This window comes from Stegastes partitus, unplaced genomic scaffold, assembly GCF_000690725.1.
Source record: "Stegastes partitus isolate 25-593 unplaced genomic scaffold, Stegastes_partitus-1.0.2 Scaffold883, whole genome shotgun sequence".
Taxonomy (NCBI): Eukaryota; Metazoa; Chordata; class Actinopteri; family Pomacentridae; genus Stegastes; species Stegastes partitus.
This window is the reverse complement of record NW_007578614.1, coordinates 55,718-78,790: the sequence shown is the minus strand read 5'-3', so window position 1 is coordinate 78,790 and position 23,073 is coordinate 55,718. Positions and strand designations below refer to the sequence as shown.

The following is a 23,073-nucleotide window of genomic DNA, read 5'->3' as shown; positions in this document are numbered from 1 at the left end:
GAAAAGGATGATGCAAAGTTTTGGTTGACAACTACTTGTTTAATCACAAAAATGAAACCAAAACTAAATAAAACGAATATGTTTTAGTTTTTAGTCAATAAATACAAACTGTTGATGTAATTCCCAGATGGATGAATGGGCAGAAGAACAGATCGCTGTTTTTATGCAAAGTGTTTTTCAGTGAACTGTAGCATCTGAGGAATCACACCCTGCAGCAAAGTGTCCTGAACTGTCTACAACTTCGCCCAGTAGATTAATCTGTTCATTGACGGCGCTGCTGTTGAATAAAAAGCTCCTTACATTCAGGAACATATTGTGTCAGGCATTCATGTGGCCAGACAGTTTTTGAAAGAAACTTGATAGGCTTATGAACAAGAAGCACACAGCGAGCAACCAGCATTTATATAAAGGTAAGTTAACATTAATGTAACACTGCTGATTATAAAATAACATTAACATTACTTTCAGTTTGGTTCAGGGTTTAGAAATGAAAACACTGACTGGATTTACTGAGGTGAGTCTGTCTGTTGTATCACTGCAGAGCAGAAGGATGTGAACACTGAGCCATAGATGAGAATAACACTGGTAACCATGGCAACTGTACACAAACACGGCAATAGATGTGGCCACAAAGTGATCAGATTATATAAATTTAAAAAAAAACACAGAAATTAGACTAAAATGTCATTGATAAAAACTAGACTTAGATGTTTTGGGTTTTTGCTGACTAAAATTAATAAAAATCACATGACTAAAATTTGAATTAAACTAATACACGTTTGTCAAAAGACAAAAACTAAATCCAAATCAGGTGCCAAAATTACACTGAACTCTGACTGGATTTAGTTTTGTGGTATAACAAAATAATTTCTAGCGAGGACAAAATTAACAAATACATGGAGTTTCAGCTTTATATATATATCTTTTTTTTTTTTTTTGCTTTAGCATAAGTGACGCAGAGGTCTCTGAAGCCGAGGTTTGCAGTTTTGTAGTCCTCAGATCTGTTTAACTGCAAATTGACGATGTTGTTTTCACAAAACATTTAAATTCAGGATATCATATGCTGAAGCAGATGTCAAGGAGTCAAAGTTAGACCCGATTTTAACAACATGGTTTGCTGCATTTTGCCTTGACCTTTCTGTGAAACCTCCTACATTCAAACACAGACTGTGTCCTTATTCCATGTTGTTTTGTTGAAAAGTTCCGTGTGCAGCACCGCACGCAAACCACAGCTCATTAATGCCACAATATTTCCCCAAACCAAAACTTGATCCCTCACTGTTTAATCCTGCACATGAAAGGCTCTGTAGCGATACGTATCTGTTACGTAAGGATACAGTAGAGATAGCATTTATTATTTATGGGAGTGATCCTCCCTGAAAAATGAGATGCCAAAGATAGGGAGGTCTTTGGAAAGATAGCAGCCCTGCTTTGACTGTCCTGAATCGCACACACATGCTGTTAAAGTACAGAGTCAGTACCTGTGTTACAACAGTCCTGCAGAATCAAAGAGTTCAGACTGCTGAAAATGATACTGATGCAAAAACATGCCACGTATTTTCTTCTGAAGAAATCTTGAAGAAGAGCCGATCTGACAGTGCGACTAAGAAAATTAGATGAAAATAAGCACATTTCTGACCCTATACTGCAAAAGCAGGCCATTATAACTACCCATCGCTACAAAAATGTAAATGAATCCCATTAAGATTCACATTTAATAGCATGCAAACCTATTATTTTGGTCATACGCTGATAGTCTGTGTTCAAGTACTTTCATCGAACAATTTTAGCATGTAAAAATCTCTCCATCTCACATAACTTTGTCTGAGTGGAGCCTGGACAGGGAAGCTGCAGTAAGTGGTCTGTGTGGGTGTTTCACCTTGTAAGAAGAGAGAATGCTGTTTTTTTTTTTGTTTTTTTTTTAATCCAATGTTCTGCCCTAAAGAGCCACTCAGAACAAATAGGAAAAGAATGAAGCGCCACTTTACGTGTCACTCAAGGTTCACCGGAGCTGGATGGGCTGCTCACAAGGATGCTGATAAATATAATCCTTTGGACTAAGGAATGGCAGAAATTTACATAAACATATTTCAAACTCAGTCGAAAGCGAGACACATAATGCTGCCATTTTTCACGAGGTGGCAGCCTAAAGGTCATTATCACAGGCATTTTCATTACGAATTCTTCATGGAATTTGGTCTAGCTGTCTGGGGTCTTTCGAGGTTATAGCGCTCTAAGCTGGTTTAACCAAGGTGTAAACTCTGACTGGGCACAAGGAAAAACCCACATAATCCACACTAATACCTGTTTACAGCTCAGTCTGGCAGCCTTCAATACGCTAATACATTTAAAATGAGACCATAACAAATAATTAACACAAGGAAATGATTCTGCCAAGCCAATTAACCTGCGCCTCGTGCGGCACCATTAGACGCTCCATTGCCTTCTGGCGCTCGTAAAAGGTATTTTTTGGAGGTCAAGCTAATTTCAGCTTTCCTAATTAACTCCAATTGTCTTTGTGATGATGTAAATAGAAGAATTTGTACATTGGGTTGTAATCTCTGCATTTATACCTTTGCTGTACCTTGCGCCACCAAGAAGTTACGCCTCAGATTATGGCACAAGTCTTAAGAAGGGGCTTGACTTGAGGCCTCAGCTGTGCAGTTAGCACATGTGACTACAGTGTGGTGCAGCATGGGAGTCTGAGTGAGCTTCTTTTACAAACTTATATATGAGAGACTTAAGAAGCTCTTTAGCATAAGTGGTGCAGCAGGCGACCAGCAGCACCATGCACGCCCGAGTGCACCATACATAGCTCGGATTCCTTGTGGGAGCCAAGCCATGAAGGAGAATCTTTTGAGTTTGGTAATCTGGTGAAGCTTGGAAATAGCAGATAGTCTCAGGAATATGTGATCTTGAGCTACTCACTTGAAGCAAATGTACAGCAATAATGCAACAGTGTTCAATATTTAAAAAAACTATTTTTATCAAACACTCTGTTAAAGTGGTCGATGCAACAAAAAAAAAAAAAAAAGAAAACACGGCAAATCGTTCCGCGTTCATCTATAAATGAATGTGGGTCATTCTCACACTATCTGTTGTGCACAGCTGCTTTATACTGTGTGAAAAGCTTCTCCCCCAGTTCATTAACTCCCTCCAGCCATCTGAAGGCAAGCAGGACAGATATGTTGATAAATCCGCAGCCTCCTCTCAGAGAGATGCTGCTCTGAAGCGCGTCGCCATTACGCGAGGCTGTCCGCTGGTGTTTACTTTGATTAAAATCGCATGCAAATGACACTGGGCTGCTACAAAACAACCACCTCCACATGCATTGGAGCTTGATATTCTGCCTTTTTTTTTTTTTTGTGGGAGATGTCAGATTACCGGGGCTCATTAATCCTGCCTCCTCCTTTCAAACTTGCATCACATTTTGCCACCGTGCATTCTCATCATCCGGACAAAAGTGTGAGTTCCTACAGAAACGTTGTGTTATTTCTTTGGCTGCTGTTCTCGTGTATATTAGTGGTTACCATGAAGATTAATGGCCGGTGTGGTTGAACAGACAAAGAAAAGGGCTACATTCAGATCTTGTCCGAAGGGGAGGGAGGAAAAGCATCATTTGCTTTAACAGACTACATCTAGGGGTGCATGTATGTGAGTAGAGCAATGGTGAAGGCTTTGTAGCTCCCCAACCGGGCTTTCACTGCATTGTGCTGCTGGACAAAGGTGAGACGTTATTCATGATTTAGATTTCCATAGGGAGAGCCAGTCGAGAGAGACTCATTGCTCAGAAGCAAAAGGTTTATTCTGTCCGATTAAGTTTTTTTTCCTTCTTTTTTTCATAAGTAAAAGCAGCAATGGTAAAAAGGAATGCAAAATCACAGCCTCCCACGAAATTGAATTGGGCCCCGCTCACAGTAATGTCAGTCATCGCTGTAATCAAATGACACAAAGACACAAAATTCATCTCCATTTGTTTATTTCCCTTGGGCTTCGGGATTAAAAGAGTCAGTGGAGCCTTACATTACTGGACCCCACGGAGCTCTCTGGAGTGGAGGCCGGCGAGCTGCTTGCCTCCCTCTAATACCCCTCCAATGACAGATAATGAACATGTCACTCACAAGCAAAAGAAGTGGTTAGGAAAGTTGGAGGGGGGGGTGTCCATGAATAGCATTTGCATGATTTGCCTTCAGGATTGGCTTTGGTTTTGGTGTGCAAAAGAAAAATAAGCACAAAAGCAGGACAGCGTCGTTCGTTCTGGTATCTATTCAAATAAAGGTAAGCACACGTGTTCTCTTTTCAGCTGCAACACACTGCATATTCATATAATTACAGACACTCTCACCTGGGAGTGCCCTAGTTTTCCAGTGTTTCCTTCATATCCTAACCACATTTAAAATGATCATGATGCTGTGTGATTTGGTTTAGTTTAATACCAGCCTCCCAAGAGCCTTATACTGTGCATTCCCTTACTGTTGCTGAAAAAACAAATGCTGCCAGTGAGGTCTAATCTAAAAAAAAAACATATACTTTCCAATTTGGGTTCCTTTTAAAAACAACAAAAACAAACCACTACTCTATGTCCATGCTCTTCTTATTACCTTCTATAAAAGACTTAAAAAAAAAGAATAAAAGAGTTATTTTATTGATTTTGTAGATTACATTCTTCTTGTTTGGTCCTCAAATTAAGTTGTTTAAAAATTCCTTTACTTAAAATTTGTTCATTTGCACTATCTAACAGATGACATGACAATGAATGAAGATGGAAAAAGCCTATAAATGGTTATCGATTACTGCTCTCAAAATAATATAAAAGCAAATTCACATAGTCCAAAATCAAAACAAGCCTTAATAATAAAGAGTGATGCCTTCTTTTTTTTAAAAACTGGCTTATTAAAGAATCAAAGACAATGTGATTTTAACAGAACGAGAACAGTCGTTAAACCTCATACTAGTTGCACTTTAGGAAAAAAAAGGCAGATTTTCAACTTGTGGGTCTCACATTTATACCTGTCTATTTGATCCTAAGAGCCTGTATATTTCAACGTATTCTATAATTTGTCATTTTATGCATTTAGCTTGAAATGCAGACAGACTGTGTTTGACAGCACTGTAAATGAGCCTGTTGACTGATGTTCTGACTTTTTAAATCAGTCTTCACTTGTCATTTGTCTGCATTTCCATCTCATTTAATACTCTCCAACTGTAATACCCAGAATCTGTTTAGAATTTTTATCGACTCTGCCAGCGATTCAAACGATAATTAAATAGGACAGGAAGGCAAAAGGCAGCCTTGTCATTCTTTAGTGTGACTGTTGCACGCGGATACACATCGCACTGTATATGCAAGAGTTTTAGGCCCCTGTAGATTCTTATTCTTATCGCGCAGTAAACTCAGGGAAGGCATCTGTTCGGTCCCAAATTGATTCTGGAGCAGGACAAAGCACCTAAACACACAGCAGAGTCATAAGGAAGTGTGTTCGGCAACAACAAGAACAAGGAATCCTGCAGCAGATGGCGTGTCCCCCGCAGAGCCCTGATCTCAACATTATGGAGTCTGTGTGGGATCAAGTAGACCCAAGCAATTGAGACAGTCTCAATCCACAGAAGAACTGTGGAAAGTTCTCTAAGATGCTCAGAACAACCAAGCTGCCAAGTAGCTAGCTTGGTGCTGCTACAAAGGGAGGTCAAACTAAATATCGATCTGATTTAGAATGCAAATATTCATTGCAGAAACCTGAAGAAATCTGCATGATGTTTACTTTTACATAGGCAGTATAGATTTTATTTACATATCTCTTTATGTGTATTGAATTCCTGAGACCCTACAATAAGGTCACACCTACACACATTTAGAGGATGTATCATATAGATGTGGGAAAAGACCACGCTGGACCTCTTGGTTCATGATTTTTGCCAGAGTGTCTTTTAATTTTCGGAAGCCTGCTGAATATAATAATACAGAATAACTGACGTAACATGGTAGCGGAAGATGATTGTGTAGTTGTTGCTGGTGGGTTGAACAGAGGGCTGGTTTGTTATTGGAGAAAATTCTGTTAGTTGATGGTAGGTGACAAAGCTGTAGTCAAAAGTGAGTACTGGTTGCTTGTGTCTAGCGTCCTTGATGTTGGGGATCCAAGAGGATGCACACTGACACAGTTGCTTGAATTCTTTCACACAAATACATATTGACATAATTTCGTAATGCCAGTGGTGTTGCTAGCTAGTCACCATTGGTGGGACAAGTGGAACCAGACAAACAGTGATGGTGTGTGGACAACGCAGTGGGTAATGGCAAGATGAAGTTGTAGGAGCAGTTAGGGTTGTTTATCCGATCTGTAGGACCAGTTTTGGGCAAAGATTCCGAGGTGTTATTCTGTGCAGCAGATGTGAGTATGGGATTCAAAGGCATCTTCAATGTTCAGTGCTTATGTAGGGTATATGCCACAGTTGCCCTAAATTGACAGCATTGGTAATTACCAAAATCATTTCTTATGTTTCTTTAATGGTGAATACACCAGTATGTAGAAGTTCTTTAACCTAACTTATACTTTCAATGCTAAAATATAATTATTATTGTTCTTCATGAATTTTCAATTTACTGTTTTACAAAAAAAAAAAGAAAAAATAATAAAGCACATTATTATTTCTTGATTAAGATGTCAAATTGTAGTTTTTTACTTGCATTTCTGAACAAAAAAAAATTGTTTTAGTGGTTGAATGTTATGCTGGTTTAATTTCAGAACCTAATGATCGATCAAAACATCCCACAGCATGAATACTGGGCTGTCACAGCATTGGCTTTCACCCAACTGATGGTACCATTTTATCATGTAACGGTAACACACCATCTCATGTATATGAAGTCTGGATGCCTTCAGGAATTCTGTGCCCTATTTAACCCAACTTCAGCTATTAAAAATAAGAGCACCATGTGGGTGTGTGTGGGCCTTTACAAGTGCCATCCACATCTTGTTAGCTCACACACGAGTATCCTCATGTACATCTTAATGTAGTACTACCGACCACCAACATACTTTGTAAAGAAGGATCACTTAAAAGCTCCAGCAGAGATGTGTGTAGGAGTCAATAGCTCTGTTAAATGGGAAGCAGTTAGGCAAACATCTATCTGTCCCGAACACATTTGCTTCTAGCACTTGTTATATAAAAATTTTGATTTAACTCCTGCAGGGCTTTACGAGGAAACTAATTGCACCACATGGTCTTGAGGAGAGCCCTCCAGAGGTAAAAGATGCAGAATACGTCAATTCACAAACCGACAAGTATTTATGAGTATTTTGTTTTTGTTTTTTCCAGAGAGCGAAATGAGGAAATCAAATATGAAATATAACACTTGTAATAACGCTTGTCTTCAGAACAATCAATACAATGCGCTGACTGACAGCTTTACTAATTGCATTATTGACTGATGAACACGGCTGCTTAATGAACACGGCAGTCGGCGTAGAAACACAAACAGCTGATAAGTGCGGTCTGACCTGGGAGGACATGCCGTGGCAGGGGTACAGGATGGCTTTGTCATCGTCCTCCGAGCCCTGGTCCAGACAATAGCCACTGGCCTTGCTGTTTCTCACCTGAAAGAAAAAGCACAGGAGATGCTGTTCAGAGCTCATTGGGACATATTGCAGAAGCCCACAGAGCACTATTAAGGCTCTAAATTTACAGTTGACAGCTTCACTGTTTTCGTCCATCCCTTTCACCTCTTTATCAGCTTTATTTCAACACACAGCAGGCAATTTTTCTGCAAAAAAAAAAAAAAAGCTTTAATATGCCCACTACATGCTATCTGCCTCAGCAGATAGACAAAGTTAGCAGCTAACCCCCCAACATAGTGACATATTTAGCAGCTAAAGTGTCAGATAGCTCCCTTGGTAGTTGGTAAACCAAAAACTAACATGAAAGTGAATAAAGGACAATTGGCCTTTGTTGAATGAACACAAACGCTTCTCATAATGAATGCTAACATTGCTCTGGATCTGCTGGATGTGTATTAGTTTGCAGTTTACAGCTTGTTTCTGCTCCAAGTGGCAAAAATCTATTAATTCAGGTTTTATTTTAAATTGTTCTTTAGGCAGAAAGTGTGAAGTGAAGAAGAAAAGATTGCAGGTTGTGGCAGAAAAGTATACGGCCACGAGAACGTTGCTAATGCTTGGTTTTTTTAGGAAGCATTTTGAATTTCTCTGTCTTGCAGTTATTGTTGCACCACTTATTTCACTCTTCACTTTCAGCTGTAGTACTTTGAAAAGAGAGGCCAACCCAGAGAAAACAATTCTTTTGCGCCGAGAAAAGCAGCAGAGAAAACAGGGTGCAACTGATAATGGCACTATAACGACCGAGGTTTGCTGTAACCCAAACATATACATATCGGTATTCATTTGTGCATATTAACATGTTTTTAAAGGAGTTTTCTGAACTCAAATCAATCTGACCCATCATGTGATTCCTTTGAGCTTGTTACACTGCCTCCTGTCCATTATGTCTTGCTCACACAGCAGTTCCCACAGTTTTAAACTATCTCAAAGTGATGCCTGGGCCATGTTAGGATATCATCTTGCAGTGACCAGTCCTATTTCTGTCTCTCCCTCTCCTCCAGGCCTCCAGATGATGGTGTGCATTGAGCACGAGCTTTGGTACTGTTTGATTTGAATGCATATGGCTTCATTTCCAGGTTGTGACATATCTATCATGTGCTGTTGTCAGGGAACGTTCCACTCGGCTGGTCTGGTCAGCATGGCCGAGCGCGGCGCTGATGTTCGGTGACAGATGAGACTCACTTCTGCTGCGGTGGCTGTGTGGCAACACAAGGTAACTGTTTCCCAGCTTGTCGACAGATTTGAAATAGTGCCACTTAAGTGGATGTCGCTCTGAGGAATCCATTAGCTGGGAGCCGGAGCCAAAACAGACGGCGGAGGAAACAAAGGTGGGAGTAAATTCACACAGCTTTGATGAGTCTAGAGGTTAATTCTGATGTATTCTGACATGCAGAGCATATTGATTCTCCATTGTTTTTCCATGGTTGAAACTGATATGAGGAAAAACGGGGAGTTGCAAAGCTCCGAGTAGCATCTGACTCAGGAGTGTGTTCAATTCTTCAACCTGTCATAATCCTGTTTTCTTCCCCCCACTGTGCTAAGTGTGAAGCCAAGCCCCAAACAATCAAGTTGGAATGGAAAACTAATAAGTGTTTAATTAAAACTCATTATGAGGAAATTGCATCTAATCCTGTGCGGTGATGCTGCATTGCTATAGCAACGAGATACGTTTACCTTCGCTGTTTTGTACAAACTAAAGCAGATATCGACACGCTTCTGACGTCCATATATTATTTTTTTTCAATGTTATCTTACAAAAAAGATCTTGATAATGACCAGCTCACATCCTAATAAGTTCTCACTGAATCATTTTCTGCATTTATCATTTGTGGAATCACATTAGCAGCCTCAGTGTTTGCATCCTCTTTAAATGACAGCTCCACTCTATAACATCATCTATAACACTATTACAGATTGTGATATGGCAAAATTAACATGTAGTTTGTTTCCAGTAATCTTTTTAGGAAGTATTGTTCTCACCTCGCCATATGTGATGGTGTTGTTATAGATCCGCATCTCCGGGTAGACGTGTTCAAGGTACCAGCGGAAACTCCGACATTGCAGCCTTTTTCTTAAGGCCAGGCGCTCCGAGACATCCCCGAAATCAACCCCAGGGTTCTGTCAACAAATGGTGCACAACAAAGACAAAAAACCCTTAGCCAGCAGGCACTTTACTTACTAGAGTGCTAGCTCCTGGTGAGATGGGAGATGCAAGAGTGTTGAGGCGCTGAGAGGACGCAATGAGCGTTTAGTTAAGAGATGGATAGATGCACCTGTCTTGTGGGACCTTCATTGTTCTTTCATTAGACATGATCTGTGCTGAGCAAATTCTAATCAGCTGCTTAATTATGAGCCCTCACGGCCATGTCTGCATTATGGAGGTGGCTTCCCAGATTGATTGGGGGAATGCCTAATAGCTGCACCGCCTGGCACTGAGGCCTGATTCAGATGCACACACACACGCAAAGCCCATATCAGTATGTGCATATACAGTGCACTGTTTAAATGTACATAAATATGTAAACGAACACACATATAGAGTCATAGTAAATAATATACGCCGCACACATATAGAGGACAGTCATCTTCCCATAGACATTACACACACACACACACACACTCACACACACTCACACTCACTCACACACACACACACACACACACACACACACACACACACACACACACACACACACACACACACACACACACATACACACACAGCTGTGTTATTACCAGACAATGCTTCAAGGCAAATACTTTTCATCAGCCTCCCTCTCTGCTGGAGTCTATAGTCAGCTGCTGAACTTGCCTCCAACATCTGTTGATAATGAATTCTAGTTGGAAGTATCCACCTTGTTTTTTTTGGCCACCATAAAGCGACACTAACAAATGTATTAAATTTCAGAGAGATGTTGTTGGACTCGGGGCTGGCCACTGTGGTGAATCATAAAGCCTTCCCCGACCAATGTAATTGTGCTCTCAGCAGGTACCGTCGACAATAACAAGAATCTGTGATTGTGTGTGCGAGCAGGTTGGGAGGGGGAGGGAGGGAGGCGGGTGGGGCTGGTGGGAATAATCGTAGCGTTAGGTCTTTGTACTGTACACAAAATAACTCTGCGCCACAGGACAGCTGGGGTAATAACATGCCATGCCACTGTGTGTGTAATTACACTCAAGAAGGGATGTGGACTGATTGGCTAGTTTGTCAAAGTTGCTGCCACCCCCCTCCTCCCTCCGCCTCCTAACCCCATCCCCACTACTCCTTTATGGTGCACACACACACACACACACACAACCTTTCCCCAGTTGGCACTTCTTACCTGCACCTACTGAGTTCTGTCACAATGATTTTTGGGCCACGTTTCTACAAGACACGCTGCCATCAGCAGCACATCAGACCTGAGCGTGACAACCACGCAGCCGGTTATTATTTTGTTATGAGCATCGGTGTGCTGTTTTGGCCAGCGTTTGGAGGCCTTCCTTGATGTCCTTCACTGACAATCATCTCATTCTGCATGCCTGAAGAGGCAATTAGGATTCAATATTAAACTCTTTATTAATGAAAGTAGCTGTTTATTATTTTGCAGCCCATCTCGAAAGACCCTTGAAAGCAATTAAGCTAAACTGATGTGTATGAAAATAGACTGATTAGACATGAGGCTCCTTCACTTGGTGCACCTCTCTCATCTGTTTGGAGCGAGACTCCACTGCTTTCTTTGCTCTGCCTTTGCTGTGCTGCCAGTGTGAAGGTCAAGTGGGATGAAATCTGAATTTTGAATTTCTATTGACTGGTGTCTCCGGAGACTTGGGTTGCATGTCTGAATGAACAAGTGAGATGGGAGGAGAACGGGTAAAAGGGAGCCCTGGGATAGAAGGAGGGAGTGATCTAAGATTGAGCAAAACTTACGTTCATGGGAATGTTCCAGGCCATGTAGACGTGGGATTTGTATTCATCCATCCACACCTCAGCGGCCCGCAGGGCATTGCGCTTAGCATAGTAATCTATGTCATTGTTGTAGGGTTTCTTGGTGCGCTCAATGTGGGCCACTCTGGCACACGGCAGGACTTCCATGCTCCCTCCGCACTGCCACACCTAGACAGCACAAAGAAAGAGAGTTAGTGTTTCAATCAAATGTGGCTTTACACAGAAATGTCTTCATCGCACATTTTAAATACATTTAACCATAATAGGAACACAGGAGGATGTTCACTATCTGGGTGGAAATTGAAATCACGGCTATTGCTTTGTAGACATTTGGAGTTGAATCAGACTAAAAGCTCCTGGATTGAAGCATAATTCTAGTCAATTACAATTTGGGTCTTATTTTGACTATCATTCCTTTTGTTCATGATAGCAAGGCATAAAATTGCCTCTCAGTAATAAGAAATATCACAAATACAGTGAGTAATGCAAGTTGATGTTGTGATGGGTGTTTGCAGTGGTTAATGTTCGGTTAATTATTACGTCTTTCATACATGTCTCACAAAATTCCCTTCTTATGCAACTCAACTACATTGTCAACAATATTTTGAAAGAAATGAAAATGCGGTTTAGTTGTTTAGGAACATAATTTTTGGGAGACAGGCAGTCCTTATACTCTTTACCCCATCTGACTGTTTTTTTTTTTTTTTTTTATAGCAGTGGAAGAACATTTCCACATCTAAGCAATTTACTCACTGAGAACAGTCTTATTGCCAATTTGATGGATGACCAAAACCACCAAAATGACAATAATTTACTGCTGCTTTTAATGAAAGCCACATTTTGAGACATTCATTCCGCTTCGTAGCATGCATCCATTTAAATATCAACTTTCCTGTGACAAAAACATATGCAAGTTCATTATTTTACATTTTTAACTTCATGAAAGCTTGTACAAAATAGTAGTGAGGTGAGGAAAAAAAAAGACATTTTAATGACTTTTCAATGTAGCTCTGATGTCCTGGACTTTGGGGATGAAAAGACACATATTTATATCTTGCTACTAGTAAGAACCCATTTAACTACTGCCAGGGTAAAAAGGTCTAACAGGTGTCTTCATTAATGTATTGGTTGCATCATCTTCATAACCAGATTTGCTGTAGCAAGTTGTCTGCTTTCTGAATATTAATCTGCTTCAAACAGAAGATTTATTCACGGAAATCTGCTGCTACATTCAGCGTTCCAACTCACGGAAAAGTTTAACTAAATATACAGAGATGGGAGCAGATTGTTGCATGCATAATGACTAACAAACTGAGCGGAATAGCTCATAGTATTTACTTTTACCCTGCCTTGTGTCACTAAGCTCTTCTTTTTAAGATGACAGATGTGCTAGATGGTGCATTTAGGTGTTACTGTTCATTATTTTCTGTTCAAGCGAGTGAAAAAGTGTATGATATATGGATTGGTGGGCTTATGGGTCATAAATACAGTCCTCAGAGTGTTACCTATGACAACCAGAAAACCCCGAAACCACGGGCACTGCGCTTATGGCATAGGGAGTGATATATAAAGCCAGCCAGTAAATAAATGTCATCTTTAAAAGCATCAATCACAGCAGGAGGTATTGATTGATTGCACACTGAGGGATGTTTTGACCCCTACTCAAGGTAAGGAAATAGTGGCAGGGCAGTCACATGGCAGTAAAACAGTCATTTCTCAGAGTGCAGCAAAAAAAATTTGAATTTTAAAACTCTCTGCGAAATAACATCCTCCCTTTCCAGTCTGCATATCTGCAAATCTGTGCCATGTTGCAGGAAAGCGGCCCAGCAGTTACATCCATACGCAACAGCATCAGAATGCCACAGCATATGGTAATGTCTTTTCAACCGTACAAACTGCCACCACCCTCCACCCCCCGCGGTCTCCTAATGACGATCGCCACAATGCGTAACAGATGTTCTCATCCATTAACTTCTCTCTGACCCCAAAATGATACCCCCCGCGTGGTGTTTACGAAGAACACTGCTGCAAAACTATTTTCTCAATTAGGCGCAGACCAGGGGTGAAGCCTGTGCTGAGCTGACCATGTTTATTTAATAGCACGGAAAGGAAATGCAGTTGCTAGTTTAGAGTGTGTTCATAATGATCACATTTAGATTCAAACTTTGGAGCTCTCTTCCCTCCTATGGTAAGGCGACAACAGTAAGGCTGAACTTGGGAGAACCAAATTATGACTAACATGCCAACCTGGAGGACTTCTACATATAAATGAATGTCTGTTACGTTCAAGCTCACACCAAACAAGGTTACATATTGCTGAATAAAACTATCACGAACAAATCTCTCTGAACGTTAAAGTATACCATAGTTTTAAATCTGGTGTCTGTGTCGACATTTCGCACCAGTAGCAATGTGTTTTCTGTCAACCAGCAATGATTGGTTTGCCAGAGCTGAGGAGTAACTTTAGCAACAGAGTGGGCTACAGCAACTAAAAAAAACCTGCAGCTTTCCAATGAAAAGTTTCTGATACTCAAGAAAACAACAACAACAACAACAAAAAAAACCCCTTCACATTAACAGGAACGATCACAATCTAAAACGAGAGAATCATTGGCGAGGTGAACATCCTTAGCAGGCATGTTTCAACGAAGGTTCCACGCTGCAGGTTTAGGAACCTGAAAGTACTGGTGTTGGTTCCTCCCTTTCCTTCTACAGTTACTCTAAGTATGTTAGGTAAAGTGATTAAAATGTATTTTCAGAATCCTGCTCTCTTGTTTGTCATTGAGAAACTTTGACCAGTGAAAACTTGGAACATAGGAGTCAATAAAACCTGCATTCTTTCTCATGGCCAGCAGGTCGTGACTCCTCCGGGGGAGCAAAAAGAATTCTCATTGTGTAGAAATCTATGAGGAAATGACCGTACTTCTCAGGTGATTTGTTACATCAGGTAACGTCTTAATAATCAATTTATGGTCTCAATTGCTACTTCTAAGTCTCCTTCATTACAACATGGTGCTCATTTAGTAAATCATGGTCCCACTTAGAGTGAAATATATGATAAAGCAGGGTGTGTTTACAAGTAAGACAACCTTGTGTCACTACAATGCAGTAGCAGTAACTTTCAACCTTGGGGCTTTGAAATGATCCACAAACCAATGGCTGTCATCACTGTGGCTATCTCTATCCTTTACATAAATGGAATCTGCCTATTAATGAACAAGTTGGCTAAATAATCCATACAATACTTTAGTCACCGTCAAAAAAAAGAAGAAAGAAAAAAATCCTTTGAAATTGAAGAGTTCCTAAAACAGCAGACAGCTGGGCACTGTAGTTTTCCAGCAAATATTAACAAAGCAGAAGTAAATAGGGACTATTTTTAGCTAAGGTTTAATACACATTTGGTGCTCTAAAATACACACTTGGTGAGCATTCCTGGCAGCGAGACAGTGTATGTGGGACTGACTCATAACAAAGTACTGTTCAGTTCCCATGCTCATTGTAATAAAGAAACATCACCCAGGGAAACGATATGAGTCACTGATGTGTTCATGTCAGTACACAACAAACAGGTTTATGGAAACAAGATACATCAGACTTTGGATACAAAAATACTTGTTCAATTCATTGGTGGTTTTAGAGTTTTAAAGGGTTTTGATGACAAAAGGGAACATTGAAAATCCTGTTTTATGAAAGAGGTGATGCGTCAATTCACATATCCAGGGACAAAACATGTAGTTTAATATGTTTTGCAAGTAACTCTTTAATAATCTAATACTCTTGTCTTTTATTCAGAGACATTACTTATATTCCTTACCTGTTTCTTTATAGCTACATAGCCATACACCTTGCAGTAAAGTGTTATGTAATACCAAGGCAAGATTATAATACAATAACATTAGAACCATAATTTGGCTTTAATTCGGTTTTGTTTCCTGTAGTGTTGAGATAAGCCAAGCACTTATACACACTATAGCAAAATCAAATCAGCAGAGTAAGTTGTATTAACTTGTGCTCCTGTGGGCAGGTGAGCCGTCTGAGTCAGTGAGCCTGGAGCCACATGGCAAAGTATGCAGCGTTCATGGAAATGAGACACCATCAAACATTTACATAGTCCCACTTAATTTGCATGTTTCTGTAATGCTCAAGGGGATATGAGAGCTTGTGTTTAATTGTACGTTAAAAAAGCCATTTGAGGCATCCGTCCTCTGCTAGTCTCACCCTGAAACCCTTTGTTGGTTCGGCTGTATCACTGGTGAAGTAGTTCGCTGTTGCTGACCTGAGCTTAAACACCTCCATTGACTGACTGACCCTTCATCTTCACTGCTGATGATCCACAATGACCTTGGCCTAAAAAAAAAATCCATTAGTACTTTGGAGTAGGCTTTACCTGATTTGCTGCCGCCCATGACAAGTGCAGTTTTTTCCGAAACAGCCTTCATGGTTGGCGCCTTTGTGTGGGTGTAAGTGCAATACCAATTTAACGGTAAGTCTTTAGTCCCTGTAGATCCCACCCATCAACTCTGGAAACATAGTAAGCTCTGTATAATGCGGTCTTTCCTTGGTTCCTTCATCCTGGTTTCCTATTTAAAATCAATATTGTGTGTGTGCGAATGGAAGTATCTATGTGCGTTAACTGCTTATGGATATGTGCGTGGAGCACTCATGGATAATTGAAAATGTGTATATGTGTAATTGCAGTTAGCGGTTAACTTGGCACTAAAAGCAAATTGCAGATCAATATTTTCTCAAGCATTTCCAAAGGGTCAGAAACCTATCAGCTAACTAGGCTTGTGAAATAGGCTATAGTTTCTTTACATTGCATTAAGCTTCTTGTAGTGTCACTGGACAAAAAGGACACAAGTTTTTTGGCAGTAAAGATTTGGAAACAAAAGATGTTCTTATTTACATCCATGCATTACAGCAAAACACACAATGAGACTATACGGACTGCCAAATGTTTCTTTTTTTTTTTTTCTTTTACATGGCAGCAGCACTACATTCACAGCTCATTATGGTCACTGTACTCGCGAGGCATCTCATCTCAATAAGCATAATTTAATTTTAGTTATATATCTCTACATGGTGAGTTGTAAATCAAAACTAAACTACAGGAAACTATTAAATGTATGAAACAAAGTGAAATGCTTTATTGTCATCCAATTTTAGTTCATGTAGGTGTTTCTGATACTTTTAGGGCAGAAAAAGAAGAATTACAAGAGTCCTCCAGCAGTAAAAGGAGAGCGTGACTCATTAAATAAACCTGCTGTATGTTCTTATGCTGTACGCTGAGCTCCATTTACCTCTTTGAGCAGGACAGAATCTGACAGACTGTCTGCGTTATCTGGATGTGTTTCATCCTCTGCGGTTTTCCTTGATCGTCAGTATCCCCTATATAATTAGTGTGACTGATTGGGTGTGTTTGTACATTGTGCAAGCATGTTTGAAGGTGACAGAAAGATTACATCAGAAGAAGTGGATGAAAAGGGAGTAATCTTGCTGCCCCAGTTTAGAAGGAGCTCACATGTTATAAGAACATCTCATCATCCAAGATGGTGATTGCGAGGTCACTTGTAATGATGCTTCCGCTTGTTTACGGTGTTTTTTCATTCCATCCAGACTACAACCTTTGTGACGGCCCCACTTAGTATGTTGGTCGGGCGCATTGGCTGTCTGTGTTTTGGTCTGCTTCCTCGGGTCCCTAAACTGCTGGAGATTGAGTGGGCGGTCCTACCTGCTTGGCACGCTTGGGCCCAGAGCTCCCAGGCTACAAAAGGGCCAACCTTTCAGCTGCTGCTCGCCTCTCGTCATGCTTGTGATTTACGGCCACACTGTCATCAGACAACACCTCGCACCACATCACATCCAGGCATTCAAGCATCTGCACCTACTGTAATATCACTGACTTACACATCTCACTTTGTTCATATTAAATTAGCGGTTAATAAAAGATAACACTTTTCTGGCAACACCTGTGTCATTTCCCCTCTTCTGTCATAACCCATTTGCCAGGTCGTGACACCTTCATAAAGGCATTTGGAAGCAGCATTATTGAAATCACTATGTTTTTTTTTGTTTGTTTTTAACTTTGAGGATATCCGCTTGTTGACAACATGGTCAAAGTGCCATTTCCTCTTCCTTTGATTTAGTGGTAAGAACATTTCAACAGATACTTTTTGCTTTTTCATTAGATAACACATTCCAATGAAATGAAGAAATGCAATTCAGAAGGCAGCAGCTAAAACAATATTTATAATATTTATAACACTATATCTAGGATTTTACAGGCCTGGAAAGTTATTAGGGCAGTAATCCTTTTATTATCTGCCTCCTCGATTGTAAGGTGAACAGTAACTTTGCTGTTCACAACGTGATGTGATGTCATTATATAATCTAGCTGGAATGTTATTCACCAATGCAGCACCTTTCTGAATAATGTTCCATTACTCTTTGGCAAAGGCTGAGTCAAGTTTAACGGTTTTGGCGATGACACTGTATTTCTTTTTCCACTGGCACCCCTTTTTTACGACCCCGACTATGGAGAACAAGTCTGACTGACTGGATGTGGACTTGACGAATAAGCCTTTCAAAGCTTTTTCCTCCCATTTCACTATCTTGTTTTCTGTTTTCAAAATATCTTTCGAGCAGCAACCTACACGCTGAAAACGGCAGGTTGATGATACAAATTTGGATAAGACGAGCCCGCTTGTTTTTTTCAGTGTATTTTCCATTTTAATGTCACTGTTTGCCTTCCTGGGCGCAAATGATACACCAAAACAATTCCTTGTTACTATTTTGCAGGGGCACCATAGATGCATCCTGGGCTTAGCAAGTTGACTGATTGGATGAAATAAATACAAACAAATTACAAAGGTATTTGTTTTTCTCACAGCAAAAAGATCTGGCAATGTGAAACAATGGTTTAACCAACATAATGAAAAAAAACAAAAAAGATGTGTATTTTATATGAGCAGTACTAACACTGGCTCTAAAACTAATTCATCCTTCCCATGGCATGAATCCATTAACTTTTTGTCTTGTTTCAGCTATCCTTTAACACAGTGTGTGGGCTTTATGTCCTTGCAGGCATATGGGCAGCTGGCTGTGCAAACATTGTACATTTGTACATAGTTTGTTGTTTTGGACTTGGCTTCCATTTTACACACACTTCACTGGATTGCACCATCCTCCACAATGGGTTTTACAATTTCCCTATACATGAAAAATGTGTAACGGAGTGGATAGACAATTTGAATGCAATTGAGAAACATCTGGTTACAGTGTACCCTTTGTTCTATAAGTTAAAAGACTGTCTAGTATTGTGAAAAGCTAATCACCAACCACTAACTATACAACAGGGGAAGAAGATGTGGGAGGCTTGGGTACATTTCTTCCGTGATTTACCAGCGAACAACCTGGTACAAGACATCTGCAGGGAGTCAACTCTGCCTTTGAGGATCATCAATGCTGATGTGACCTTTTTCAACGCATGAGAGAATCACCGATCTGATGATTTGGAGGAAAAACAGGTGGTGCCCAGCAGATTGCTGGCTGAAACAGTGTGTGTTACAATCCAGGAGTGCTCATGACTCCATCCTGCAGTCTGTATGTTCATAAAAAGGGCTTTAGTCAAAGCATTAGCAAAACAAATCAGACCAAATGGTAGTTTTTTCTTCCCTTCAACATTAAAGCCATAATAAAGATCCTTGTGTTCTTGTGTTCGCGCTAGAAAACATTAACATCATGCTGAGAGAACGTCTGCTAATGACAGGCTCTCACTTTAAGTCGCTGTACTCATTCATTATTGTAATTATTTATGTAAACTACACAGTTGTTCTATATTAAACTCAATGATTATCTGCTGCTGTACTTATTAATAAAATTGAAAAAAGTAATTAAATAAATTAGCATACAATAAAAGCCTCCAAACACATATTTGGCTTCATAAAAGAATGGACTATTAATCTTTGAAAAACTCAAAGGGGTACTTCTGTACAGAGAAAACAGCTTCAAAAGAAGGGAGGCATGCCACTGTTACAGATTGTCCTTTAAAAGATTCTAATATTATGGAAATATTATAAAATCTAAATACCAAATAAGATTGTTTTAATCTACTACCTCTTACGACCTCCCACACACAGGTCCTCAGGACGGCATTTTTGTAAAGTCCATTTGGAGGTGACCCTTAATTGCAGCCTGCATCATTAAGTGGAAGCACTTAACATGGAGTACTTTGATGTAGTGGTAATGTAATTGCTAATTTAATTTAATTGTCTCTGAACATGCAGTTAGTTAATTGCAGCTGGACCATTTGCGTGATAAGCTCCACGAGGCTGCAGAAAACATCGGCCATAAAAAGCATAAAAGCTATTAACAGCCGTATACAGGCTTCCATCAGCACCATTACACAATACAGTCAATAAACTGGGAAAATGCAGCATGTAGAGGCTTATGACGGACACATACGCCGGTTTCGGACTTAACTGGTTCTCTTAATTACATTTTTATGGCAAAATATTCTAATGTGGGTGAAAAAAATAACAACACTGGACTTAAACAATAAAACAAGGCATCATCAGTGCATCCACACTGAAAAGGCTTATTTAAGGAACTTAAAGTAATGAAGTGTTAATAGCAAACTGAACATTGCTGTCTATAAAAATTCAAAGTGGAGTCTAGTGCTGGTTATGGACATGCCCAAACCATTTGCAGCCTCAGTGATGTGGCTTCAATCTACCAGGTTTGATTGATTCTCTGGAGGTGTTTTGCAGACCAACACAGTGTATGGTGCATATTCTGCAAGGCTGGACAACCAGAAAGGGAAACACAAGTGTGACTAAACATGCAAAGATGATAATAAACAACTACTTTAAATGAAACCAGAGCGACCATTTGACTATATGGGTGATGCTATGAATGCTGGCCCTTTACCCCAGACATTTAAGTTGTGTCCCAGCATTCTCTGGGAGTGCAATTCACTTGCACTCCAAAAGAACTAGGTTGTACAATGTCTTGTACTACATAGGAGGGCAAAAGCATTATTCAGAATGGCCACATTCATAGTTGTTGAAGTCTGCTTCCCTTGTGAATCACATTTCTCTCGTTTATGATTAGGTATCACAGAGATACCAAGTTAGACAAATGCATATTTTAAACCCGTTCTCATCCCAGAGGTGTCACATTCTGCGATTTCATCAAAACTGCTGGCGTATGAGAGATATGCACAAGGTGTCCTTTATTCAATGCTGACAGACATATAGGAGTTTTCCAGGGTGAAAGAGCCTCATAGGGAGGTTGGAGGTATGGAGAATTGAGGTTTGCGTACTATTCTTTTTTTTAACTTTTACTCTCTGACTGGTTCAGACTTAGGTACCAAAACTACTTGGTGAAGTTTAAGATCTTGATTTGAGTTTAAATACATCCTTTCACAATATTAACCATATTTTACAAGGCTAACATCCAATTACTCAACAAGAGTGACAGTAATACCGTACCCGTTTCAGATGTCATGAGCTCATTAAACAGCCGGTACCATCATATATCATTTCCATACATATTAGTCGGTGGGGATGTCGTCCATCAGCTATGAGGCATCAGAAGAATGTTATCACCCCATTTAATGGTGCTCCATCATCTCATTCAATGGTGGTGGGCCATGATTTTGCACTTACAAAGAGGAACTATACTCCACATTTGGAGAGTGGAAAGATTGGTGGACACCACCCAAAAGAACTGACTTTGGGTCCTGTCTCAGACCATTCATATGGTAATACTTTTTGAGTTAAGTTCAGTTTAAAAAGGATCAGAATGGATGAAAACCTACATGAACGTACTAGAACATGGGGGATGTCTTTACTGGTCCATATATGTATGGGATCTATATGCCAAGAAATTTCCATTTAATGGGCTGACGATGTCCGAATTAGCTGGATGACACCAGCACATTTGGATATGAACTCGTGGTGTTTATTTCTGAAGGTAATTGACTTTTATAAGTCTATCGGACTGCCTTGCAGGTTAAATCATTATTCTATGGGGTACCCTGTGCATTTAAATGTGAGTTCTTTCAAAGCGGCCGTATGTGACAAGTTGGGAGTGAGACTGGAATCATATTTGTTCTCATGGAGAGGGACAAGATGTTTGTGTTGACAGTGGTTTAAACACAAGGCTAACTGTGCACACTTTAGACAGTCTCTCTCAGAAGATGTTCACAGCTACTTGTAGACCTGAAAAGTAGAAATATGTCACTGTATAAAGAATAATTGAAGGTGGAGAGAGAGTGTCAAACTCTGCTTTATGACTCAGCTCCACATATCTGGACAATCGCTGTGTGAAGTGAATGGTGATGGTGATGGGATTTCAGACACTGTTGGACACTGATCAAACACATGCATCTGTTGGAACATAATGCTGCCTCTAAGTCCCTTGAAAATAGCCCCCTGATTTTCAGTCCCACCAGTGTAACCTTTACATTACCCATTAGACCTTTACCCCATCAGTGGTCAAAACAGGCAGCAGAACAGAGGTGAGCGAGCCAGTGAGCAGCTAAAACCCTAGGCCGAGATGATGAAAGGGTTTGCTGAGGTCATGCCGACTTCATATTCTGCCTCATCTCGCTGGACAGCTGACATATTTGACAGATGGGGAGGAAAATTATCCTGCATTTACTAATAGAGGCCTCAGGTTTGACCAGATTAGTGTAGCCATAGCCTCGGGTCAACCAGAGTTCATCTCCTTCTTTCTCTGCTATTCTCTGTACGCGAGTGAAACAGCTCGGCCTCAAACAGACTCACACTGTGTGAAGAAATGTGGCAATGTCATGTGATTTTGAACATAATTGAGAAAAAGATTACCTCTGGAGCTACCAATTGATCCACGGGGTGTACTGATGCTTTTCAAAAGAAGACAACACAGCATTACACCACTTTCAGCACACAAACCTACAAAAGTGTGTCCTGATGTTTCTGTTACTTCTTCTGTTGCAACATTTTTATTTTATTTTATTTTATTTACCTCCCTTCAATATAAACCTCTTGATATTTGTCATATTGCTTTTAATGCTCTATATGTGCCCATATCTTTCATGAGAGACACACAACAAATTCAAAAATGTTAGTTTTTGTTATCATGCCATTATACACCTGTTTCTACATGTGTCCCTTTTACCAGAATGTCCTGTACGTCATGTATATAGGTACATCCGTGACATTTGCCGTACTGCTCTAAAAATCAATGCTTTAACTAATGGCTTCTTCTTATGGACAATCACAGTTATCAGATTATTGACATTTCAGAGCCATGTTGCTGGAGGCGCTATCGAACTGAACTTTGAGAGCTATTCACAAGTTAAGAAAAGAACGAGACTCTGAGGCTAAATGAAATGCTGTGGCCTCTGTGGTTCACTCGCTGGCATTAAATGACTAATCTACCTGCTTGCCTTGAAGTTTTTTCACAGAACATCATGAAAATGCATTAATTTCTACTGTCATTTGTTCCTCTCCATATGGAGTCAAAGATAATTGCTACTGTGTCATT

General features: G+C 40.1%; 1 protein-coding gene across 1 annotated transcript in view; it reads right to left on the bottom strand.

The window, feature by feature from the left end:
* galnt9 (polypeptide N-acetylgalactosaminyltransferase 9) overlaps positions 1 to 23,073 on the bottom strand; it is a 74,875-nt gene that overhangs the window by 2,181 nt on the left and 49,621 nt on the right. The window contains exons 6-8 of the mRNA XM_008293399.1: positions 11,524 to 11,709; positions 9,594 to 9,731; positions 7,500 to 7,595 (exon numbers count right to left, since the gene is read on the bottom strand). Coding sequence (XP_008291621.1) covers positions 7,500 to 7,595; positions 9,594 to 9,731; positions 11,524 to 11,709 — 420 coding nt within the window. The remainder of the gene's footprint in view (positions 1 to 7,499; positions 7,596 to 9,593; positions 9,732 to 11,523; positions 11,710 to 23,073) is intronic.